Source organism: Mchenga conophoros, linkage group LG1 (assembly GCF_057382185.1).
Source record: "Mchenga conophoros isolate Kocher_MC1m ecotype Shallow Benthic linkage group LG1, M_conophoros_male_GT1.1, whole genome shotgun sequence".
In the NCBI taxonomy this organism is placed as follows: domain Eukaryota; kingdom Metazoa; phylum Chordata; class Actinopteri; order Cichliformes; family Cichlidae; genus Mchenga; species Mchenga conophoros.
In genome coordinates, this window is record NC_140526.1 from 2,556,090 (window position 1) to 2,582,375 (window position 26,286).

The 26,286-nt window shown below is 43.3% G+C and overlaps 2 protein-coding genes across 3 annotated transcripts; one reads left to right on the plus strand and one right to left on the minus strand.

Moving 5' to 3' along the window:
* The first annotated feature begins 6,545 nt into the window (after nt 1-6,545).
* On the plus strand, nt 6,546-20,942 carry LOC146582688 (voltage-gated potassium channel regulatory subunit KCNG4-like). 2 transcript variants are annotated; one of them, XM_085275930.1, is made up of 3 exons: nt 6,546-6,839; nt 11,522-12,361; nt 17,162-20,942. In XM_085275930.1, the coding sequence occupies exons 2-3, from the start codon at nt 11,603-11,605 to the stop codon at nt 17,996-17,998; spliced, it is 1,596 nt and encodes a 531-aa protein (XP_085132056.1). In that variant the 5' UTR covers nt 6,546-6,839; nt 11,522-11,602; the 3' UTR covers nt 17,999-20,942. The 2 variants fall into 2 exon arrangements, with proteins under 2 accessions (XP_085132056.1, XP_085132139.1); XM_085276013.1 differs by lacking the exon at nt 6,546-6,839 and adding an exon at nt 9,442-9,502.
* Nucleotides 20,943-22,313: 1,371 nt separating this feature from the next.
* On the minus strand, nt 22,314-23,726 carry LOC146582689 (uncharacterized). Its single transcript, XM_085276311.1, has 4 exons — nt 23,634-23,726; nt 23,194-23,415; nt 22,985-23,114; nt 22,314-22,631 (listed from the first exon to the last, which is right to left on the minus strand). Exons 2-4 carry the CDS (start codon nt 23,255-23,257, stop codon nt 22,517-22,519), a joined length of 309 nt encoding a protein of 102 aa, XP_085132437.1. The 5' UTR covers nt 23,258-23,415; nt 23,634-23,726; the 3' UTR covers nt 22,314-22,516.
* Nucleotides 23,727-26,286: the final 2,560 nt, after the last annotated feature.

Here is a 26,286-nt window from a genome sequence, read left to right on the forward strand (position 1 = left end):
TCCCTTCTGTGTAATAAGCTGTTTTAAGGCAACTTTTCTGATTGGCTGCCCTTGTAAACAAAAGATTTGAACAACAGGTGAGAAGGACTTCTGTGATAAGCCTCACCATCAGAGGATTTCTGAAAAGCAGAATCAGACCTTGGTGAGGAGCGCTGTGAGGTGTACTGGCCTTTCAAACAGGTCGACCACACCTGCGCTAAATGTTCCAGATTCTGGGAGAAGGTTCACTGAATTCAGCCTGCCGTGATCCGGATGATGGATGAGACGGTCAGAATAACGTAGCGTATGATCCTCTTCCGTCTCTGAATTGTGGGGAGCATAAAGTCCTTTATAGTATAAAGTTTTTTTAAGATCCTTAAACATGTGATTAAAGTTTAAACTGTTGGTCATGGACAGAGCTGATAAAAAGCTGGAGATGACTCGTGACTGATGATGAACAAGGCAGCACGTTGAAGGCACACGAGCCTCAGCCAACGCTGGAAACACAGGCACAGGTCAGATTTCTATTCTGCACCATGTTTCTCTCTTTTAAATTGTTTGTAATGTATCTGGGATTTAAACAGCCATTCAAACCTTTAACATATAAAACCAAACATACCATTAGGAAGAGCTGGAACTGAGCTAATGTTAAAGCTGTTAGGTCAAAACAAGCAGCCCTCGGGTTACTGACTTTAGGGCAGATAGTCTGTAACAGTAAAAGGACACCTGGCCCATATAATCTGATTCATTTCTGAGGGCTTCCTCCATAGACGCTCCACAGACTTCCTCTCTTTCTTCATTCCATTATGAGAAACAGGAGACTGACAGGGAGCGGTTCAACCACAGCCTGAATGCTCGCTGAAGCATCGCTCACACCAACATGTCATATTAATGAAACGCAGTTCAGCTGCATTCTGAATCAAGGACAAGCCTTTACAAGTAGACGTTGGAAGGCCTGATAAGGGTTTGGAGGCAGAAGCTAATTAACGAGTGTTTGAGAGGACTGTTTGTGCCGAATCAAGGGTGGGTTATCAGTTGCCCTGGTGAGCGGGTCCCCTGGTGATTTGCCACAAATTGAGAGAGTGGAGCAATTCCCCAGGAGTTTGGTTTAATTTCTTCTGTCGGAGCGATTCCACTGAACTCCGTTAAGCCTCGACACCATCAGCAAATTAAGTTGCAAAAGAAGCTTAAGGTTTCCAAGCAGGACGAAATGAAAGGCTGGCTCAAATCTTTGACATTGCAAACATTTAAATGAGCTGCAAGGAGTCAAAACAGGGGAGAGCCCCAGTATACATCCATGTCCAACACAGAGGAGGTTCCTCTCCCCCCTCTGATATAACAAACCGGCCACAGGAGATAATAAACCCGGAATAAACTGGAACAAAGGCCCGGAAACTAATCTTAAAACTGGACTTAATGTTTAATCCATTGATAAACCTATTGACTTTGTACAGGGGGGGTCAGAAGGGGCCCAACATTTGCCTCGGGGCATTTCAGGAGGTTAATCCGGCCGTGCTCGGCAGTCTCTTTGTGTCCCAGTGCGCTCTCTAGTTTTCCTTCCCCCCCCCCCCTTTCTGCTCCTGGATTATCATGTAATCCCTGATATTCATCAGCCGGGCAGGTTCAAGGTCATTTCAGTACAGTTCTCCGACTTTGCTCCCTGTGGCTGGATTCTGCAGTAGAAGAAGGTGAGAAGGTCTGAAGATGAGAAGGAGGTTTTACCTAAAATACCACGTCACAGTGACCAAAGAGATCCAATACCAACAAAATAAAAGCATTATTTCATAAAAAAAACCTGTAAACATTGCAAAGAAACCCAGTCACGACGCCTGCATGTTCACTGCCGTACCTCCACCTCCTTCATTTAATACAAAAACACTTGTTGTCATCGACTGTTTTAGCAGAATTCCTCGGGGTACAGAGGAATTGTTCCACACAGGCTTAAAACACATCTGGAGTGTTTTCAACACAGTCCTGCTCATTAAGTGGCGAAAACTCAAGTGTTTGATGGCCGTTAATTACCTGTCTGCTCACCCTTCCATTCCTAAAACTGTCACGTAACCTCCTGTCCTCCTGCTGACTTCCTGCCCGAGGCAAAGTCTTCAGTGTCACAAAGGCGCCTCTTTTTTAACCCAGGTAGATCGCTATAGTAACCTGTTGTGCACACCTGATCTGCTCCGTTCAATCAGCTCCGAGCTGATGCATTTTTAACTGTTTTTTTCCCTGATGATATTTTAAGAATAGTGTAACGCATTTTTGTGACTCTAATGTGCAGCTATGAAAAAGTGCACTGAAAAATACTGACTCACAAATGTGAAGAGTTTCTGCATCATTTCTCTCTTACTTTATTTGCACCACCAGCGTGTTGGTTTTTTTTTTTAACTTATTCAAAATAGGAACTAAAGAAGACGTGAAAAAATAAAGATGAGCTCTATAAAAGCACGGGGGACAAACTTGAAGACACAAAAACCAAAGCAACAAAGACGGAGGAGCAGGTGAGACACAGGTGGAAATGTGAAGATGGAGACAGAAGAACACCGACCACAGGGGAACACAGAGCTGCAGATGCAGGCATCAGAGTCGGGGTTCTGACCCTCGAGCGAGCGTTTCTCTCATCGTCATCTTTGGATTTATAAGATGAAATTCATTGTTGTCGTAATCACGAGCTTACAGAGAAGAAGCACGGCTGAACTTGGTGCTGACAAACAGACACAATCAGTCATACCATTCGCATAAAAGAACAATAAAAAAGAATAGCTCCTATTTCATCATAAATAAATGGGCAATATTCATAATGATAGCAGCTTTAAGTAGTGGAAAAGATGATATAACAGAGGTTTTTCAGACTGTTGCACTGCACTTACGCGCACTCATGCGCTCGTGACTCGTCAGTCACTTAGTAGCTCTGCCGTAAAACATCAGCTGAAAATGAACATCATGTTTTATTCAGTGAGAATTTAAACTAGTGACCGAGACCATAAGCTCATGAGGAAAGTGTTTCAAATCTGCCTCTTCACAAGCTTCCTTTATACATATGACTTATTTTACTTGAATTTCTTTTCCTCGTCTACAGTTTCGTCTTTTTTATGATGTAACCAGTACTCTGTGTAAAGTGTTACAAAGTAACATGTTACTGTTACGTATAACTGTATTGGATACAGTTACTAGGCAAACAGTTGTGTCTTTATGTTCTTTCTTCTGCAGGATGTGGAAGTTTGACCAAAGATGAACCCATATTTATTCCTGCACTCACACTACAATCAGCTGACTTCAGTTTCCGAGGGGGGAAATGAAGGCGTGGTCTGCTGTTTCAGAGGAGCGGAGATATGAACTCTGATTTCTATTGTTCAAGAGGACAAGAAGACAAATTGCAAACAGGACACCGACTCTTAGAAAGCGTCTTCAGAGACAGCAGGCCGACACAAAGCGAAGACATGTGATGTTAACACTGAGCAGCGAGAGCCTTCAGCATGTAACCAAAGCAGCGATGAGCATCAGACCTGCAGCGCTGTGGCCTCCAGTTCTACAGCAGAACAGCTGTCCAGAGTCAAACAGTAAAAGAAAGCGTGTGTGTGTGTGTGTGTGTGTGTGTGTGTGTGTGTCTTCTTTAGAATAAAGATTTGTGTCAGTGTGTGACCTCACACTTGTATTGCTTGTTATGGCATAATGTAAGAAGTAGAGGGGAGGTAATGTCCTGTGGTGGCGACATTTTCTTGACATCATTTATTTGACCTGCTGTTTTTGGACTTTTAGGTTAATTTGAATCTCATTTTAATTATTTAATAATTTGTCTGTTTAGGAAAATCTGTCAAATCAAATATGGAGGGAGCCACCGGGGTGACCCTTGAGAATCTTCAGGAGCTGAAAGCAGCTTAAATGACTGTAAATTGCTTTTCACCATATGCTTTTTGCTTTGTTTTATTACAGTTTTATGATTTTGCTTCTCAGTCATCTGTGAAGCACTTTGAGCTGCAGTCACCTGCATGAAAAGTGAAATACACTCATGATTGACTGATTGATTTTTGTTTCTCCCACAGTCTACATGCGAACACAGGAGTCGCCCCCTGGTGGTCATCAGCAACAATGCAGGTTTATGGGACTTCTGCACCTCACTACAGCTAGCCACATGCCCATCTTTTATATACAGTCTAGGCAGCGTTCAGTTGGACTTTGTTGGGAAAAAACCTCCAAAGGTTTTGTTGAGCTAACAGAGAGGCCCTGACTTTGCTGAACTGCTGCTGTTGTACATGCAGGTTTGTGTGTCTTCTCCCTCCCATGTTTTTACAGCACACAGCTGCTTGCATACTTGCTCGTGGCTCTTATGTATAAACTGGATTTTACTGAAAAGCTTTTGTTTAAGTGTAGCGAAAGCCTGATTGTTAAAGTTTGTGCAGGCTGGCGTCCAAACGCAGAGAGGATTAATAAAATGGACAGAAGATAAAACACAGAGCCTTAGTGTGTGTGTGTGTGTGTGTGTGTGTGTGTGTGTGTGTGTGTGTGTGTGTGTGTGTGTGTGTGTGTGTCTCACAAACGCAGTCACACACACAGGAAAACACACACTATTATGTCATTGATGATTTGCATTGCTGCTTTACAAGAAGCAGGTGGTTTCAGTCCAGATCTAATAACCAGAGCAACAGGCGCTCTGAAGGTGACATGCACGCTGCTATAATGTGACCGCCGTGTAATAAACGATTGGTAGGTTTGAGGAATGAGGCTCCCGATCAGCTGGTTATACGGTTTAAAAGTAAAAGCCAAAAAATAGCTCAAAGCTATTTCTGCCTCACCCCTCCCTTTCACCCTGGGGGGGGGGGGGGGGGGGGGGGGGGGGTCTTTCTCTAATATCTGGTTGAACAGATTGCTCCGGCAACCTTTTGTAGGAGGTGACAGAGCTGTCGCATTGTACACACACACACACACACACACACACACACACACACAAACCTGTGGTTTTTCACCACAGGTTTGTGTGTAGGAGCTCTGTCACGGCTGTTTTCAGCAAACTAAAAAGCAACCCTGACTTTAAAACATGACATTTTTACACAGCTTTACTGCAAATTACATCTGGAGGGAACATATTTTCTCTCTTTCTAATATATTTACTGTTGAAGGGACCGAAAGAGTTCACCTAAGCAGGTGGGTGAGGTTGAAAAAAATATACCAGACAGGCTTTTTATCCAGTAGATTAAAGCGCCCCTGGTTTCTTTTAAATTTGTCTTTTATTGACTTCCAACTTTCATTTTCATTTGTTGTCTTCAGGTTTAGAAGAAGAACTTAATGTTTCACAGCATTGTTGGTTTGTTTTTTTCCACAAACCATTAAATTAATATATATGTACACACACACACGAGTAACATAAACTGTGTGAGTGCATGTAATCTCTGTGCATTCCCTTTTAGGTCAGATGATGTCATTAAAAAGGTTCAGACAGCACAAACATGGTCCAGAGGTCCAGTTCAGCGACTCCAGTTAGCTGAGGTGAAGCCTTGCAGACAGCTACCAGCTACAGCCACGAATAGGCCACGCCCCTTATAATACTAACAGGTGTTATGAAGGAGGAAATAATCCACACAGAGCAAACAGTTTGTGTATCAGGCTGTAAACATGTTCATTTCTGCTGGAAAGCTTTAACATGGGAGTCTATGGGGACTGACTCGCTGCTGCCTCTGCTGGTCGTTAGAGGAACTGCAGCTTTTCATCATTTGTTTTTTACCACCTGGAATTTGTGACATTTAGTTTTGAGTATCTGAACAAAAACAGGGACTAACTCTGCGTATGTCCCTCCAGGAATAGAAAATAAGAACATAGTCGTCTGTGGTGTCAGTCATCAGGCGTCTAATCAAGCTTTATATCATTTTCTAGAAGGCCTGCAGAACGCATGTACAGTAGGGTCCCGTTGTAGTGCAGCAGCACCAAATTGGAGTCTACAGAGTGTGTACATGAAATTGAATCCACTTGCATGTAGATGTGAGAAGCACAGCTCTGGCTAATAAAGAGGCTGTGCAGTAGACCCGCTGCTCTGATCAGAATGGATGCAGCGCGCTTTCTTTTTTCTCTTGGTTACATCAGACTTACTGTTGCAGCTGAGAGTTTTTGCTGCTTCTGTTCCATCAGTGTTTGTGATTTGTGCCAGAGGGCTGCACGCTCTCATTCTGACCTGTGATGGAGTCACACAGACTTGCTGTAAGTTTAAATCCTGCAGGGTGAATTATCCGGTCCGACCTCAGAGCTGTGGAGCTGTTAGTGACTCAAAAAGATCCTGAAGATTAAATGGTTAAACTTTTACACGCGTCTCTTTCTTTTACCTCTTCGTGTCTCTCACATCAGACAAAACCGCCCCAAACTTCTTCCAGCACATTCAGCCTGTCTGTGTTTTACAGTGCATCGGCGAGAAGGGCTGGAGATGGGAGGGTGTGAGAAGAGGAAGAGGAGGATGGGGGGGAGGGGGGAGGAGGACGGTCCTGCTGTCAAACACAGATGAAAATCCAGCGGCAGGTTTCAGGAGGACACCGCCGTTAGGTAATCGCATTTATCGTCTCCTCGGAAGCGGCGGGGGCGGGGGTCAGCGGACACCGAGCGCCGAGCTGCGCACAAAGAAATCCGTTTCATTCCGTTCCCTCCAACTCCGGAGCTGCTGGAGAGGCGACGTGTGCGTGTAGCCCGGTGACGGTGCACGGACACACACCGAGCCCAAACTTCAGACTGGATTCAGAAACTGGAGCCGGAGCAGCGCCTGTGCCTCGTAATTGGCGCAGTTACGCGGACGGTTGTGCGCCAGTCTCAGTGGCCGAGGAGCGTCTTCTAGAGAACATGAACGGGACACGTTAAAGAGCCGAGGCGGCTCGTCTCCGCGCTGAAAGGTGAGTGAATCACACCTGGCCTGTACGGAACTTTGGCCGGGGTGTAGTTCAGGGTCCGTCCCTCATTTCTGTGTCAAGTTCAGGCTGAACTTTAATTTCAAAAATTGAGTTTGAATCTCAGATCTTAAGCGAGAAAGTGGCTCAGCTCGCATTTTAATAAAAAATATGAGCTGACAGCTGGTTTCAGGTCGGAGAGGCTGAGGAAAGCTTTAGACTGTAGCTAAAAGATGGAGGACTCTACAGTCACATCATCCCCTGGTATCTGGCTTCAACATTTTAAACAAAACTTGGACTGCAGCCATGATGTTTTTGATTATCTTATTTACATATAGCTTTTTTTTAAAAATTACTTTATGTGTTTCTTTCTTTTCTTTGGAGTGCTAGCTAGTTTGGTTCAGGCATCACACAGACACAGATGTCTGGTAATTACTGCTGAATAAGAATTAAAATCAAACCTAAAAACCAGAGCTCAACCTTCTTGGATGGTCTGTTAGTGCAGTGACTTCACAGCAGCCATATTATTGGTCACATGATGTCAAAATGCTCCAACAGCAAAAAAAAAGTGGTCCAGAGGTCCAGTTCAGGTGAAGCTAGCAAACAGCTAGCAGCTACAGCCGCCTGTGTCACCGTCCACCTGTCATTCAAGAAGCCACGCCCCCAATGATGCAAACTTTAAGCCTTAATAAGCTTTAAACAGGTGAGTTATAAAAATGTTCTCCCCTGTACAGGTGCTATGAAGGAGGAAATGATCTTTTGAGACAACACAATTTTTGTAGTTTTGCTTTTAACATGGCCTCACTCCTGAAACCTCTTGTTGATATTAGAGGCGCTACATTAGCACAGCATAAATGAAGACTGGGCTGGAACGCTGAAGGCTTTGAAACATGTTCAGCTTTTGCAGGAGTGTACAGAGGATCTGTTTGCACTCATACTACCATTAAATGTCAGTTTTTCACCAAATTATGTTTTTTAAATAAACCTCCTGTTCATTAGAAACACCCACACACACACCCACACATACACACACACACACACACACACACACACACACACACACACACACACACACACACACACACTGCACTGTTTTGTAGATTTAACAGTAAACGGATTAAAATGACTTTCTCCCTCCGTCACTCTATACTTAAACAAGTTTTAATGATTTTTCCCAATTTTATATTTCTTAATTATAAAGTATTGAGATTCTCTGCTGTGGCTCCAAATTGAGCTGCGTGCATCCTGCTCACTTTAATAATCCCTGACGTGTGCCTGAAATTGGGATCATAGATCATAGAGAGCAGCATGGCACTCAAACAGAATCTAGGACAGAGCCATCAGCAACACAAACCAGGAAGTGGACTGGCTCTACTCTACCTGATCACAGAGTGCCTTACACACCACGTCTTGCACATCCATTCACACACACACGGTTTTCCTTTGTGTAACTGCTTTGTGTCTAACAAGAAAGCTTCAGAGGTGGCTGCTTTTGCAGGAACGATGTAGACAATAGTCCATAAGGGGAGTCAGCATGGGATTTTATTTGAAATTATAACATCATTGTATTTACTTACAAATATTTAAAGGTACATACACTAAAATAAGGAGGTAACAAGTCGGTTTTTAACAGAAAATGAAAGAAATGTGATGTAAATAAACTTTAGTACTGTGTAAGTAATTTAAAGTGGTTTCATTTATTAAGTAATTTAATGGGAATTCTGCAGAAAATCAAAGAATATTCTCTGATCTTGTGTTGTAAACATGGGGTAATTTTTGGGACATTGTATTATTAAACTGTCCTTTTATTTAAACACTATAAATATTTTCCTTTATTAACTTGTATGAAAAAATAAATATCTAAATCTGTAGCACAGCATGCTTACAACATGAAAGGGGAAATTTTGTTTGTTTTGCTTCACAATTACCACAAAATTGATGCAGTACTTAAATGACTCCTGCTTTCCTGTAAACTTTAAATTATTCATGCATTACTTAAATGTACTTACAGCATGACTTACAACTTAAGTGTGGTTCGCTGTCACGAGAAGTGAGGATCTCAGTCTTTTATAGCTCCCACTGAGCGACCTGTCAAACCCACGTTGCTTTCATACGAGCAGATTCTATATTCATCTTGTCGACATCAGGCCGAGGTGAAACTACTTGCTGCTCGAACCTGTAGAGCTGAAAGAGCTTCTTTGGTGATTCTCAGGCATTTTCTACTCTCTGGGTTCGTTCACGCCATCACTGTGTCTCACCGTCGAGTCACACAAATTGAGGCGTAAACTGGTGTGAAGAAACTGTGCAGGGTGTCGAGGCTAAAACGGGGAGTGTTGAGAGCTTCTTCCCCTTTCAGTCAATTTTCTATTTTACTGAAAAAGACACATGAACTAATGTAGACTCATTGATTTGTTCTTTAATGACTGGCATGGAAGAATTATTACAGCTGTATATATTGTCAGATTTGACACCTGAAGCCCAGATAGTTTAATACAGCACATCAGGATCAGTGTCTGATTTATTCAACAAAAAGCTTCATTTTTTTATCGTTGTCCTCGTTGTCTTGTTTCATCAGCAGGTTGGCTCAGCCTCTGGTCTAAATGATCATATAACACGGAAGAGCAGAAAACATATGGAAACTGGATGAGCTGTTCTTATAGGGTTTCAGGGTGAGCACAATTCTTATCTTAGCTACGTCTAGGTAAGCATGGTAATGTAAATGGTAAATGGCCTGTATTTGTATAGCGCTTTTACTTAGTCCCTAAGGACCCAAAGCGCTTTACTCCACAATCAGTCATTCACGAAAACAGAATTTTTTAAAATTTAACTGAGTTAGAAGTTAGCTCGCTAGTTTCCACCTAAGCATGATATAGCATGTTCTGACCGAGAGATTTCTGAAACAAATTCAAACGTACAGCTCTGTTATCACTTCCAACATAAATGAAGACAGGAAACTAAACAGCAGTGACGTTTGTAGGGTTACTGAAGTTGGGCTAGCTGCTATATAATGATGTGCTACGTGATCGTTAGCGACACAGCTAGCTTGTTAGCATAGCATAAACACAGTGAAGCTGGAGGATGAACGCTAACTTTATTCCACTCAATAAAAGTTAACGTGAGGGTTCCCGATGGTTAGGGACAAATGCAATCGCATGGCAGGATGCTGTAAAAGGACCAAACTTCAGTCAGGAGAACAACTGAGATAATCCATCCACAATACGAGGTTAGTCATTCATATACTGCTGCATGGGCTGGAGTTACATTGTAAGGTTTTAAACACTGAGCTTTAAATTTAACAGTGGTAATAAAAACTGAGAGAGGCCGACAGTCATCACTGACTGTTTTTAGGGGCTTGTTGAGATTAAAAAGAACAAGATACAAAGCATTAAAACATGTTAAAATCACAACAGCTTTAATAAACAGAGTAGTTTGGACCTGGAAGCAGGGTTCATCACGTCATCACTTAAAAACTGGATAGCTTTGTCTTTTAGCATTAGCCTAGCTGAAAATCCTGCTTTGTATTTGACTTGAGAGTCGACTTTAGGTTTTCAGCTGTTGTTGATCCAAACTCTGCATTCTTTCTAAAGAACAGAAAAAACCTTTAATACTGAATAAAGAAAGAAAACTTTGTCACCCTGCGAACCTCACTCCCAAGTGGAGAATAAACGTTCGGACACAGCAGGTGGGTGGGGTTTTTTTGACCATATTTGGGATATCCCCTCACCAGCATCATCAAAGAAGCTCCTAGAATAGAAGGAATTGTCTGAATCTGGGTATTTATTTGTACCTACACATTTCATTATTTGAAAATCAGTTTTTATTATGACTGTTCAACACATGCACAGGAGATATGAAAGGAAATAAGAAAAAATAACACAATAAGTTCACTTCAGAATCCATCACCAAATTCATAGCAGACTAATAATGATTGCCACTGAGTCTGACATTCAGTATTTTAGAAGATACTCATCAAATTGGGTGATATTCATGGTCCTGTGCTTCACTGAGGGTTGTTGTTCTCCTGGCAGCGACTGCAGCGATCCGAACTCTTTTTCCTGGCACGCTGATTTGTTTTGATCAGACTCATTACAGAAGATGAGGCTTCGCACAAATATGCGAGAGGCCTCATCTTCTCTCTCCGCGTTTCGGGCTGCTTTGCTGCTGTGGCTCAATATGTCTGTTCAGTGTTGTCTGTGATTAAACACATCAGAAACCGGCGTCCTGCTCACATCCCATTTACTGCTCTTTGTTTCTTGATGGTATCTGACAGGTTATGACAGCGAGAGCTCGCTTTGAAAACTGCAATACTGACTCTGATGTCACGTCAAGCTTCAAGCCAAAACTTCTTAATCATTCTGAATTTGGATGTTTAACACCGATGTAGCAGTTAATTGAATGTGTCAGACAACATTTCCTAATAGTTTTATGTTGTGGGTACGAGTGGGGAACATTAAGGAAGATATTTTAGTCTTCTCTGCAAAAAAGGATGATTGATTTGGAGTAACTTTAAAACATGAACATGAAAAGTCTCGATAAGTGACGTAAAAGGACTTGGATTTGATATCAGTAGGAGGTCTGGGACACTTCCTTCACTACATGTTGGTCCCTATTGAGCCCCTTGGAGCCAAACAAGTTTGAATTAATGGAAGATTTCAACAGACTGAATCTGTCTTTTTGCTTCCCTACAGTTTCAGTGGAGCTTCCGTAAAACTGCGGTCAGTCGGACATAATAAAATCTCATCCATCCCGTCACACATCCAGCTGCCAGCATGCCCATCATCAGCAATGCCAACCACGACTTCAGCACCTACTCCATCAGCAGCGACGACAGCAGCCTCGACCGCTTCTTCACCGAGATCCCGGAGACCGAGACCCTCAAAGGCGTTTACTTCCAGCGCGCCCAGCTGCTGCGCGACCCGAAGGCCTCATACGTGGTCGACCGCACCTTGCAGGTTCTGATCAATGTCGGCGGCAACCGCTACACCTTCCCCTGGAGCACCCTGGAGCAGTTTCCTCAGAGTCGTCTGGGTCGCCTGCGCTTCTGCACCACCCCCGAGGAGATCGCACGACTCTGCGACGACTACGACGAAACCTGCCAGGAGTTCTTCTTCGACCGAAACCCAACAGCCTTTAGGGTCATCCTCAACTTCCTGGCGGCAGGCAAACTGCGTCTGCTCCGGGAGTTATGTGCCGTTTCGCTGCACGACGAGCTCGACTACTGGGGCGTGGACCCCGGACATATGGAGCGCTGCTGCCGCCGTCGCATGATGGCCCGGGTGGAGGAGGTGGCGGAGCGGGAGCGTAAGGAGGAAGAGTGGAGGCAGAAGAGGATGATGCTGAAGAAGAGCAGCACACAGACGGAAAAGGGCTATCGCAGACTGATCGTGGTGCTGCGCGATATGGTGGAGAACCCTCACTCCGGCCTGGCCGGGAAGATGTTCGCCTGCCTCTCCATCGTCATGGTGATGGTCACCGTCATCAGTCTGTGCATCAGCACCATGCCGGACCTCCGAGATGAGGAGACGAAGGTGGGTACAGAGCTTACAGAATTTATAAAACAGCCTGTGGAATCAGTTTGAAATGCATAAAACGTTTTAAATATGGGTTTAAATAAAAAAGAAATTTCTGGGATCGGGCTGAATGTTGAACCTGACGTCTGCATCTGGGGCCACTGTGTCACGGTCCTGGGTCGTTTAACCCAGCGTTTCATTGTATTTTGATATTCATTGTTTATGTTTTGGTTCTTTTAGTCTTCTTTAGCTCCTCGGTTGCCTAGTTATAGTTCTGTGCTCATTTAGACTCCTTGTGTCATCTTCCCCCGTTCCCATAGTTTCCCAAGTTCCCCTTGTTGTTGGGCGTGTCTTACCTGTCATGTTATGTCTGCATGGTTCCTGTTGTCAACTTCAGGTCACATCTGAATCCCATCATGCTTCCTATTTATTTTGAAGGTCTTGTTGTCTTGTTCTATGTGCCTAGTTTACACTTCCCTTGTGGCGTCATTATGATTTGTTTGTGTCAGCTGTTTCCCAGTGTGTGGCCACTTCCCTTGATCTCCCCTTGTTTGTATTTAGTCTGTGTGTTTCCGTTCAGTCAGTGTCAGGTTGTCTGTATGTACCCCCATGTCATCCTAGCCAAGGTTATAGTCATAGTTTAAAGTCATATGTGTGGTATCCACGGAAACCTCTAAATCTCTGCTCAAATCTCAGGTAAACCATTTCTAAAACCACCAAACAAAGCGAAGATGCCAAACAGTTACGCGGTTTTCTGGACTTAAATTTGACCCAGAGCATATTTTCAAAGGTGTTATGTGCTATAAAACACTTTAAAAAATGAGGCAAGGGAAATAAAAAATCTAACTTTTCTATGTTTGAGTCACAGTAACTTTGAAATAGTAACATCTGCAGTACTACTTACACCTCTGATGAAATCTCACAAGTATTCACTTTATTTTGATACCAAGATTGGTTACACAGAATTTATAATTGCAGAGAAATACAATGAATTTCCTTTTTGAACAGGAAACTTAACAGGTTAAACACATGGAAGTGTGTAAGACTTCTTTCTAACGGTCAGCAGCATCACAGACTCACCCAGTTTGTTCCTCTTCACACATTCGGGCTAATTGCAGAGTTCAGCAGTGCACAGCAATGCTAGCTCACACTCTATATAGCACGTAGCACTGTAGCTGCGCTCACCGCTAAACTGGAGTCTGGAAGGGGATTTTTCTGAAATATCTAAATTAAAACATGTAAATATTATTCAGGACTGTAACCACACAGGTGCCAATGAACCAGGAAAGGTTATAGGAAAGAGGAAAACTGGCTAACCAGTAGAGGCCTTTTAAAGGGATTCATGGATGTAAAGAAGGGGTTGGCGTGACAGAGGATGCTGGGATAGGGTGAGATGGAGGCAGGTGATGTGTTTTGGTGATCACTGCAGGGAGCAGGTGACAGAAGAAGAAGTTTGTGTGAATGTGTAAATGTTGTGATGTGTGATCGTGTTGCTACCTCTACAGAGCTGCACATGGCGCATAACTGCTTTCTGTTCCTCACCAAAGAGTCTTTGCATCTAAACTTAACAACTGAAGCTTTCAGATGGTCCAAGAACAGCGTGCACTCCAGCGGTGGTACGGTTTGTGCGCTCGTGTGGACAGTAAACAGTCCTACATGATGATTTTCATGGTACATTGTTAGTTTATGATGACTGCTTTGTTGGAGGACTTCTTGTAAAAAAGATGATCTAATGCAGAAAATGGTGCTGAAGAGGAGACCTGGTGATGCTGGTTAGAGCCGGTTGTTGCTATAAAGCTCTTGTTTACTTCCTGACTTACAGTTTTATGTGTTGCAGAGATGAAAACATCATTTCTGCTATAGTTGGCTCTCTGGGTCGTTCCCCTCAGTGGCGGAGCCGTTAGCGAAGGATGATTTTTAGCTGGAAATTTAATGAAAGTAATGAAAACTTCACAGAGCAGACTGTGTGTTGACTGAGAAACATTTCCACCACAACACTAAATATTTCATCCTATTAACGTCGGCTCACGTAGCTGTGATGCAAAGTGGGGCTGATTGTGATTAACTGACAGGTAAACTGATGCCGACAGAGCTGCAGATTTTGTTCTCTCTCACTGTGATATTTACAGACAGAAGTTTCTAGAAAAAACAAGAAAGCTCGCAGTGATAAACACGCTGCACGGTACCTGCACCCAGCAGCAGACAGGAGAGTGGAGATGTGACTACAGATGAACGTGCGATGTGTGGGCTGGATGTGTAAAAGCAGCTCTTAGCTAACACATTAATCACATCACAGTAATATAACAGTATTTACATGTACATGTACAGTCTAACTGCACATTTGATCCCTGAGATATTTTAATATAAGAAAAAGAACAGATGCAACAGTTTATCCCACAGTTTCAGTGATACAGAAACGCTGATTTAATTTGAAATTTTTATAAATAATTGTTTGTGCAGAAAATCCAGTGATTCTAAGACTTATATATATATATATTTTACTATGACCCTACTGTAAAAATATACATTTGGATGGCAGATAATTAAAAAAGCTTTCCTGATATATCGTTTATCTATTAGTTGTTTGTTTTGGTGTGTTCTGAATGGCCATGGAGATTTTTTTTATCAGTAGGAAAAGCTGTAAAACTTATGAAAAGCTTAAAGTGGAACATTTTTGTCCTTTACATTTTCCAAATCCATCCAGTGGTCCTGATTCTGGCCCCTGGGCCTTATGTTTGCCAACCCAACTCAGTATGAGACAAAGGCATCCACAGAAAAGTCCAAGAATACAGATATGGAGAATAAATCCTCTGTAATTACAAATAGGTGCGGTTATAAATCAGTGTAACTTCAGTGATGGAAAGAGCGATGACAGTAAAAAGACAAATTAAAGCACATTAATGGGGCTCAGGCGTGGATTGAAAAGCAGCTTCTGTCAGCGTGACTGTTTGCTGGTTGTTTTCTGCCGGCGGTCTGAGGTAAGATAAGATAAGATAAGATAAGATAAGATAAGATAAGATAAGATAAGATAAGATAAGATAACCTTTATTAGTCCCACACGTGGGAAATTTGTTTTGTCACAGCAGGAAGTGGACAGTGCAAAAGTTATGAGGCAAAAATTAGAATACAATAAGAATAAATACAGTACACAGCTGTACAGAATAGAATAAAATAAAATACTATATACAGTAGAATAAAATAAAATAAATATACAATAAGATAAAAATAGAATACAAATACAAATACTATATACAACTGAGTAAAAATACAACGATGACAGAAAGGATTATTGCACTTGGTATTATTGCATATGTATGGATGTGTGTGCTTGATCAGTTAAAGTCTTTATTATGGAGTCTGACAGCAGTGGGGAGGAAAGACCTGCGAAATCTCTCCGTCCCACACCGTGGGTGCCGCAGTCTCCCACTGGAGACTAACCAAAGGAGACAGCGTGCAGAGCTGACTGCTGTTGTCAGTGTAAAGAGTCTGAATTTGGCTTTTGTGAGCTGGAGACAATAAATCGATTCCTCCCGAACGTTTTTGCAGTCGGTCGGACTAATCGAGCCGACAGAAAATCAAAGTGTGGACCTGAGCGCTAAAAGAAGCTGAAAGTTCTGAATCTGGCCGACCTGTAAGGTGGATGGTGCTGCTGCAGAGATAATCGTGCTAACGCTAGCTTACAGAAAATGCAGTGTTTTCATTTAATGTTAATTATCAGGAGTCATGGTTTGAGAAAAAAATAAGATCTGACGGATTTGCTTTTCAAAAACAAAATTTCACCTTATATCTCTACAACTAATCAGCGCAGGCCAAATTCTAAAGACACCACTCAATGAAATTAGTAAATTAGCATAAAGCACTATGTTGACACAGTTTACAGCAGCCTCATATTTTATCCTTTGACTCCACTAGAGAAGTTTTGTATGATTTACAGATAGAGATAGCCCTTATTTAGCTCCTCCCAATTCCAGGCCACCCTTTAAGACCACTTTCTTTTGATTGGATACTCTCTATGACATCATGTAGAACCAGAAGTAGAAAAAAACTGTTATCTGGTCATGTTTGTTATGCACATCATGGCTGGAACAGGATAGAAGAAGATCTGATGGCGTAAAACAGGAGAAAGCAGAATGGAAGCAGGAAAATCGTTTTTACTATACAGCTTTCACCAAGTAGCAGGCAGAAAGTTCAGGTGAGGTTCACCATCCTTTCCTGAATCTTACCTCCCTCACAAATAATTCACCTGTTTCCAGGAGTAGTATTTTATCAGGGAACACAGAGTTCTAGATTAAAAATATAAATTTTAATGCTTGATGGAAGCTGCCCGACGGCGTCTTCTCGTCAGAAGTCGTTCACATTATGTGCAGTTAGAAAAGCCCGTGTTCTTCCAGGTTGTAATTTTCACTTTTCTTTTTGTCGCTCTGGTATTTGTGGACAGTTCTTCATTCGGGCGTCTTTCTTTCTCATTTTTTTGTCATCATTCGGTCATCTGTTAAAATCACACTGGAATAAAAATGGATTTTTTCCCTGAGGCGACGCATACTTCTTATTACAACAGACACTTTTCTTTAGCATTCACCTCCAGAGAAATCAATGTAAGTGCTCTGCAGCTTTTAAATGTTTTCCAATTTCTCGCTTTGTGCAGGCAGACGTGGAATTAAAGTGATGGTAAGGAAAACCGAGAGGCCGTTTGCCTTTGGCACGGCGAGAGGCAGCGGGCCTCGCAGGTCACTGTTTTCTGAGGCTATCTGAGCATCAAGTGTGAAATCAATGGAGCGACACTTTATATTTGCTCCGTGTTTCTGTCCCCGTCTGCAGGGCGAGTGCTCCCAGAAGTGTCACAACATGTTCGTGGTGGAGTCCATCTGCGTGGCCTGGTTCACCTTGGAGTTTGTGCTCCGATTTATCAACGCCCAGAGCAAGCTGGCCTTCGCCCGCGGCCCGCTCAACATCATCGACGCCGTTGCCATCCTGCCGTACTACGTGTCCCTGGTGGTCGACATCAAAGACGAGTCGCACGAGGATGTCATCATGGGGGCCGGCAGAGGCTACCTGGACAAACTGAGCCTGATCCTTCGCCTGCTGCGAGCCCTGCGGATCCTCTACGTGATGCGGCTGGCTCGCCACTCTCTGGGCCTGCAGACGCTCGGGGTGACCATGCAGCGCAGCATGAGAGAGTTCGGCCTCCTGCTGCTGTTCGTCTGCGTGGCCGTGACCCTCTTCTCACCACTGGTTCATCTAGCCGAGAGCGAGCTGGCGCCATTTGCCGCCACGCACCCCCACCACAGCTTCAGCAGCATCCCGGCCTCCTACTGGTGGGCCATCATCTCCATGACCACCGTGGGCTACGGCGACATGGTGCCGCGCAGCATCCCCGGACAGATAGTGGCGCTGACGAGTATCCTGAGCGGCATCCTCATCATGGCGTTCCCGGCCACCTCCATCTTCCACACCTTCTCCCGCTCATATCAGGAGCTCAAACAGGAGTACAAGCGGGTGTGGAAGGAGGAGCGGGACGAGGAAATAGCCGCCGAGTCGGGGAAGAGCTGCTCCAAGGATGATTCTTCACTAGATGAGCTCAAATCCGTGTCGAAGAATGGGAATGATGGGATGAAGTCGAGCAAGACTCCCACGCTTCCGTCTGCAGCGTTCTGATGGAGGTCATGTGACACTTTTGGTTCATTATGTGTTAAAAACTTTCTCCTTCCCGTACATTAAAACTCTGGAGCAATTGTGCGATGAACAAAATAATATTCCGCGCTCTAGATTCATGTTTCCATCAAAGTGTGTCCCCAACTTATCAGGTTGTAGTCGCCTCTTAACTTCCACCAGGTCACTGAGGTTTGTTTACATCAATCTGATCTTGATCCTGATTTTGGCTCCTCCAATAAAAAGGAAATCGAGCGCTCCCTAAATCAGCGTCTGCCCACCTGCCTGCGTGAGCCAATCGCAGCTGTCCCCTGCATTGTGCCGCCGGCTCCACTGATTAACCAAGAAGATGTTATGCAAAGAGTGCAGGAGAGCTGCGTCTGCACCATAAAGCAACACAAATAACCCGAGAACACCCAGAACTGTAGAGTAACAATCACCCAACATCAGCTCAGACGTCCATGACAGCGAGGCTGTGCAGCATCCACTCACAGAGAAACACTCAAATCGCATTTCACGTGGTCAAAGATAAGTGCCGACTAACCACGGTGAGTAATGAGAGCTTCAGGAAAATGGTCAGCTTACTGGCAAAACATCTGTTGTTACCTCATGCAGTTGTTTTTCAAAGCAGCAAAACGTCGCTCGTGCAGGAACAACAAACACAGACTTTAGATCTTCCTTCTAGGAGATGAACGAACACTTGATTCATCTGCAGATATTCATTTATAAAGAATAACTACAGGAATGTTGCATTATGTAAAAGTGGAAGCAGCACCCTGCTGATTTAAATTTCTGCAAAGTTTTGCGAAAAAATGTTATGAATTTATTTTATTTTGGTGCAAATATTTGTACAGATGTGAAACCATCGAAAAATCCGTGAACGATTGTAACAAATAATCAAAATAACGGCTTAAACCGCGCAGCCGCGCTGAACATTCATCACTTTTTATGGAGTTTTAAAAATTTTAGGGAAAAAACAATACAAAAGGAATATAACATCTTCTGGTTTTTCCTGCAGCTAAAACAAAGTCCGACTGTAACTCTGCACACGTCACTGCTGACCTGGTGGATGTTAGAGGTTCAAGTGTCCTGTTTCCAGCCGTGTTTGTTTTTAATGACGAGCTCGGCGTATGTAAAGTAATCCCTGTGCACCACTGTGCTCTACACGCTCCGTTTATCGCAGGTTTGTCTATCGTTGGCTCTCTGTGATGTCAAGTGGATCTCCTTATATGGTCATCTCCAGTCCACAGCCCTGGCTGTGAGTGCAGAACCACCCCATGCTCAAACCTTTGTGTCTGTGAGCCACTCAGAAGATTGCTTTAAAAGGGGGAGGAGCTATAAGAGTTCAACGCTCAGTAAGATATGAAAGCGTTGTTTGGTATCGTGAGTCAGAGCAAAAGCAGGGAGCTGGAAATGAGTCGTTCCCAAAGCCTTTTCCGAACGTTGAATTCTCCCTTTGTTTTCTGAGGAGCTCCAAACTGTGGTCTTAATAATCTTACTCCTCTCTGTGGCTGCTAGGAGACACTGTGTCTGTAGTAATACACTATTTTTGTACACACACACACACACACACACAGTGCACCAATCTAATTACAGTATGATTGTCTGGAGAGCATCAGTGTAATGGAAGATCACATTTCTTCCTCTTGGTTCTTTCAGTTTTAATCAGATAACTGAAAGAAGATTCTCAGCATCGTCTTTTCTTCCCGTTTGCTTTCGGACTGTGACGCTGACCCGGCTCTCGAGTTTCGGGATGTTGGAGTGTCCTCGAATGGACCATCGGTGCTCGCAGAAGCCGGTGATGAAAACTTCACTGTGATGGATTGCACAGCACAGACGCCGTCACGTCTCAGAGAGGATTTTTCAGAGGGAGTCGATGGCAGCCTGGAGGGAAGAAAGTCATTTAAAAACCAATCAGCGGAGGTGTCGAAGCATTTTTGAGAACCACCAACTCGGTCCTTTAATGTGCACAGAAATTCGTGTCCTTCATTCTTTAACCGCTCACGTCTTTCTGGCATTTTTAAAATAAAATTACACTTGGATTCATTTGCTGTGATGAATGCTTTGGATTGTTTTATTGCACTCGAAGCTCCCGAGCAGTTTTAATGACTACACGACAGAAAAATGTGACTTAAAAAGAGGCCTTAGAGAAGGAGATGGTGGGCTGCACTGTATTGAATGGAAGGACTAGTTAGCAATGAGAAAAATGCAACACTGCAGTCAGCAGCGATGAATTACACACTGTGGTAACGACTTCCTGTGAAGCTTTATTATAAAGAAACTAAAACAGTGTTTAAATTCAAAAGTCACCCTCCTTCAGTGACCGGCTAATACCAGAAATGACCGTAAAGCCTGCAGTTCCTCTACCGTCCAGCAGAGGCAGCAGTGAGTCAGTCCCCATAGACTCCCATGTTAAAGCTTTACAGCAGAAACAAACATGTTTACAGCCTGATACACAAACTGTTTCATCTCTATAGATAATTTTCCTAACATAACACCTGTTTTATAACTCACCTGGATTAAAGTTTGTATTATTAGGGGCGTGGCATCACTGACTGACAGGTGGATGGTGACACAGGTGGCTGTAGCTGCTAGCTCTTTGCTAGACTTCACCTCAGCTAACTGGAGTCCCTGAACTGGACCTGTGGACTGAGATGTTATGTATCTGTGTCTGTGTGATCCTCTCGTTCACTCTGCCTTCTTTTCCCAGCTTAAAACAAATCTAGAACATTTAAAAAAATAAATAAAAGTGGAGCCTCCTGATGGCGTCTAAATCTTGGACAGAATTATTCACACCTCTGCTGATAGAAATGTAATGTCAGATCAAATATGGTCCTCACTGTAAGACGGGCAGGCAGACTGATGATGCTGAAATTTGGCAGGAAATCAGCTCCAGATGGCGAATTTCTGTGTTTCCTTTCAGTAAAACAGAAAAGTTTCAGATGAGAAATCTGCAGGGAGTTTGTGCTTTTTGCCCTGAATTACATTCATTTGTGCAGCTCATACACATTAAACAGGCTGAAATAAACTGGAGCTGCTGTAACTCTGCCGTCTCAGCTTCATGCACATTTCTACTCTGAACAAAAACCAAAAGGTCTGACTTTGATGTATCTCATTATTAGATTTTGTCATCAGTTTAAATTCAGCTGCACTTTTCCTCCAAATGATTTGTGCTGGAAGCCAGACGGATCATTTCTGTGTTTGCTGCCTTTGTGTGCATGGCTGTCTTCAGATGTGTCGTCACGCTGACATCTGCTGTTATCGTTCGTGTTCGAGACGCAGATGGAGGCTGTGCGAGAGCCTCTTTCTGTCTCTGCAGAACTTGTTTGACACTTGTTGGCACGACGGCTTCGGTTTAAATTACAAACAATGGGAACATTGAAGTCCAACAGGCACTCGTTCTTCTCTTCTATCACTTCTTGTTTTCCTCCAACCCGCACGGCCTGCTGTCCTCACAGGAGACGAGGCTAACGGCGTGACACTCACGTGTCCTTCACCCCCTGCATCTTCTCCTTCATCATCCTTTGTCCGATATATCCAATATATCCACTCTCCCCCGTCTGCACATGTGCAAACCATCTCAGCCTCGCTCTTCTAACTTTAACTCCAAACCACAAAATATTCTAAACAGCAGCACATGAGCGGTCCTAGGTTTTATGAGCCCCGCCCCCAAACCGTGTACTCCTAGCAACAGTCTCAAGCTTAGATAAATGAGGACGGTTGAATCAGGAAGGGCGTAAATCCATAATATCCAAATCAAACATGCAGATCATCAGCTGCACTAATAATGAAATAAACAAACTGATTGATATTAATAAATAAAGTTCACTGAGTAGTGGACACCACAGTTTTGACTGTATTGAAAGAGCTGTAGCGGTGCTTTGGCGCACCCTGCTGGTGATATATGAGTTGTATTATATTGGAAGGAATATTTACAGACTGACATATTAAGAATATTGGAATAAGTTCTTAGCTTGAGTTCTTGTGCTTAAAATGTATGCTTTTATTTTGATAGGGGACAGGAAGGGTTTTTTTTAACCTCTCAGTGTCTCTGCATCTGTTTGAATTTTGACTTTGATAATTCTGGATTGAGTCACCGTCTACCTGAGAGGGACAAAGTGGCGCGTCGAGCTTCTGGAGAGCTACAATCGCTGTTTACTGTCTCCACTGAAACGTCTCATAATATTATCTAAGAACAGCACGTATAATGTGACAAGCTTGTGGAACTCCATGACTAACCTTTGTGTGTGAGGAAGACATCCAACTCAGATTCAAACTCCAAAATAAATTGCAGAGAATACTAAAGTTCAAAAGTCTTTTATTCTGAAAGGTTCAGGTGTACTACTTGGTATTATCTCAGTTTAAAAAAACAACAAAACACATGAAAGGTTTAAATAATTCAGTTTTCTTTGAAATCATCAGAAATATTGGGTTTAAGTTCTGTCACAGTTCAAACATGAACATGATCACCGAGCTGTAAAAATCATTGATGCTTGACGGACACGCCCACAAAGGAACAACGTGTCAAACTTTCGGGGCTCCTGACTGTCGGGATTTCTTCTTAAATTCTTTCAGATGCATCTGCGCGTGTTTCCATTCAGGGTCGAGGCAGAACTTCTTTTTGGTCTCAGTGGTGACTCTGTAAGAAACACACAATGCACACTGTAAGGAACGTGCACAGCACCAGTGATGGGAAGAAGCTGAAAGGCACAAAATACCCGAAAACACGTAAAAATGCTTCATTCAAAATCATTTTAAAAAAGTGGAACGGATGATGAACCCAGTGAGAATGATCACATGAAGCAGATTTACAGGTCTAATGATTTGGAGACCAAAAATGGAGCAAAGAGACTAAAACTAAAGCTGCAGCTGAGCAGCTGATCAGGGAGCCACAGTAACACGAAGTAATTATGCCAGCTGCAAAACTCAAAACTCCAAATTAGATAACATGAATGTTCAACACCTGTCACATGACTTTCTGTGTTTACTCACATGATCGCTTCAAGGTTGCAGCCGCTGGTCATCGTCACGTTCGTCACCTTTGTCACTGGTATGTGGATTTTATTAGTGACGACCTCGCAGCATTCGACACCGTTTATCACCATTTCCATAGCGACTGGCACTGTGGACACACACACAGAGTTAATACGAGTGCAGCTCAGACTCACGGCGCTCAGAGGTCAGAGGTCAGCGGTACTCACTGGCAGAGCTGTGCTTCAGGAAGCAGATGAGCGTCAGGACTGTGAGAGCCAGCAGAGTCTTCATGGTTCCCGACACAGACAGATGTTCTTCTGTTGGAATGTGCAGGGCTGATGTGCTCTGACCTGCTCGCTGCTCCCTTTATATCCGACGTCCACGTTCATGGCTCAGTGTGTTCTAAGAAGTCACGGTTCCCCTTTGGTTCCACTTCTCTTTTCTCCTTTCTTTAATACAGAGAAACAAAAATCGTTTTTGTGCTGCATTCTCTGAAGAAGTTTAACAGCTCTGATTTTAAAGCCTGAGGTTTATCTGAAAATTACACCCTCAGCAGCTGTGTACACCACAAACCACACAGAGCTTTCTCAGAGTGTCACAGTGACAAAACGTCCACTTAACTTCCATTAGAAGGTCCAAATCCAAATACAGAGTCTGCTTTATTTACCCGCAGTCGTGATCGATGGCAGCGTGACGTGACGATGTTTAATGAAAGCTGCATCGTGGCGTTCAGGAGTAAAACACAGTGGAGGTTTCATCCTACATCAGCTGTTTAAATGCTTTCCACACATCAGCTCTCTGCAGGAGCCTCATCATAATCCTCGGGGAAGCCGATCCATCCGCCATGGACTCTGCAGTTCAATGATTTAATGCCACATGAACGTCTTTCTTCTTCTTTCTTTTCTAATGTAAACATCTATCTGCTTTCTTTACTGCTATTCCAGGTCAGGGCTGTAGGGGTGCTACAGCCCAGCCCAGCCAATAGGGAGAGAGGCAGGTACATCCTGAGCAGGTCGCCGTCTGTCACAGGGCTGACTCAGAGACAGACCGCCATTCACACCTATGACCAATCATGAATCACCTGTTAGTCTAATGTGCTGCAGACTGCGGGAAAAAGCCAGAAAGAACCCACATGCAGAAAGGCGAGAGTGATGTAATATCGATGAGAAGAGAAGAAATTTGTAGTAAAACGTAATTAAAGGGGACTTATTTTCATTTTCTGCTCCATATTTTAGTCACGGGACTCTACGGTAGTTTTGCACGATGCAAAGATGAAAATAATCCTCCTTTGTCTGATACAAAGAAGGATTATTCAGAGACTACACCCTCCCATTGCCTGAGTGTGTAGTTCCTGAAATGCACTGCAGCTCTGTCTGGGACCCTCGGAGACAAACTGGGAGCGTTTCACACCTATGTTTAGTCTGCACAAGGTCTTTTATTTTGAAAAATGACAGGCTGCTGTGTGCCATCCCCGAGTCTGACTTCCTGCCCTGCTCATCAGCTCTCTGCAGCTCCACATGCCGTCCTTAAGAAATTAACCTGGAGCTAAATTTAGATCCGGGAGCAGAGGGACACCTCACAGGCGCTTCTGAAAACACATACCATAATTATGAGCTATTAAGCTGCAGGCTCACATAGAATCGTTTGTTAAGAAGGTGTAATTAAAGGAAATACTTCATTAAAGTCTGTTATGTTAATAAGGTTTGTGATTAGAGTTTTGGGGTCAGACCTCATCGATGCTTTGAAAGGACCGATCTGTACAACAGGCACAGAGGACGTCGTCACTGGTTGGCTGCAGTTCTTGCGCCATCAGCGAGGTGTGATTTTGGAACCACTGAACGAGTTTTATGAATGATGTTTCAGTCGGTTCACCCTGAACTATCCCTGAGACTCACAGCACGTAGAGGACGAGTGCAGTCACATAACAATAAATCAAAGTGAAGTGATTGGAACAGCGATGCTAACACTGCGTACAGCACTTTGTCTTTTAATCAAAACAGCATCAGCAAAAATGAATTTCAGACTTAGTGTTGGCAGATGAATGAAGGTGAATTAAAGACAGAACAGAAATACTTTCTGTTTTACTTCCACTTCCTCTTTCTGCTCCCATGAATTATTAATTCTTCTAAACATGTCAAATACGTCACAGTGAAGAAGTTGTGGTTTTACGATAAACTTCTGCTGATTAAGATTTATTTTCTTCTATTTACTGAATTCACTAAAGTTATTTTATGTGTGAGGCAGACCACAGAAAAGCCAGAACGCTGGAAGTGAGCATGCCTCTGTGAGACATGAGAAAACCTTTCGAGTACTTCGATGTTTTGGTCAGAAGTCTTGCTGCAGCGTTTTGAACAGTCTGTAGACGCTTCAAGGGGTTTTTGTTTAAACATGTAAACAGTGAACAGTAGGCCAGTCTTCATTAAATGAATCCATGAATGACATTTTCCAGTTCAGTACGAGATACAATAGGACTTAGTTTGGAAATGTTTCTTAAGTGATAAAAGCAGGACCGAACCAGAGATTTGACAGCCGGGTCAAAGGTTACCCCGAGGTTCCTGATAGATGATTTCACAAATGTTGAAAGAGGACCGAGAGCATTCATCATCTTAGGTACATTCTGTCAGCAGCACATACAAGGACTTCAGGCTTTCCTTCGTTAAGTTGGGGGAAGTTGTCAGCCATCCAAACTTTAACGGATTCTAAGCACTCATTCAAAATCTGCAGCTTAGAAACATCTTGGGGCTTGAAAGAAATGTATAACTGGATATCGTCTGTGTAGCAGTGCTAGCAGATGTCCTCAAAGGAGCTCCAAACATGCTGGAGGGGAAGTAGATATGTTAGGAGCGATAAAGGCCCCAGCACAGAGCCATGTGGCACACCACAGCACAGGGACGTGGAAGACGACCTGTGCTTAGGCTGCGTTCACTCTGCAGGTCTTAATGCTCAATTCTGATTTTTTTGATCAAATCCGATTTTTTTCTCTGCTTGTTTGCACAACAAATAAAATGCGACAGCAAACGCGCTCTAGTGTGAACGCTCAAAGCGCCGCATGCGCAAAAGAAGACGTCACACACAACGCGCTCAGTTTACACCCAGAGCAACAGTATGTGTGACTGATGGCCTTAATATAAAGACCTCGGACTTTACGTTTCCCAACTTTGCTTTAAGTTATAAAGTTATTGTGTTTTCTACAGTTGGCCTAATAATGATCCTTACTGCTGTTTTAGAGGATAGCTGCAGATTTCTGTCAGAATCTACAGATTATGCAGTACAAAGAAAATGTTCACGTTTCTCCAACGTTGTCTTCCCAACAGTTTCAC

What these genes read in the sequence shown, in the direction of transcription:
- LOC146582688 (XM_085275930.1), top strand. Translation starts at nt 11,603, where the DNA reads ATGCCCATCATCAGCAATGCCAACCACGACTTCAGCACCTACTCCATC. An exon ending in TCCGAGATGAGGAGACGAAG is followed by an intron (nt 12,362 to 17,161) that starts GTGGGTACAGAG and finishes CCCCGTCTGCAG; the next exon opens with GGCGAGTGCTCCCAGAAGTG.
- LOC146582689 (XM_085276311.1), bottom strand. Translation starts at nt 23,257, where the DNA reads ATGAAGACTCTGCTGGCTCTCACAGTCCTGACGCTCATCTGCTTCCTG. An exon ending in CCTGAAGCACAGCTCTGCCA is followed by an intron (nt 23,115 to 23,193) that starts GTGAGTACCGCT and finishes GTGTGTCCACAG; the next exon opens with TGCCAGTCGCTATGGAAATG. An exon ending in TGCAACCTTGAAGCGATCAT is followed by an intron (nt 22,632 to 22,984) that starts GTGAGTAAACAC and finishes TGTTTCTTACAG; the next exon opens with AGTCACCACTGAGACCAAAA.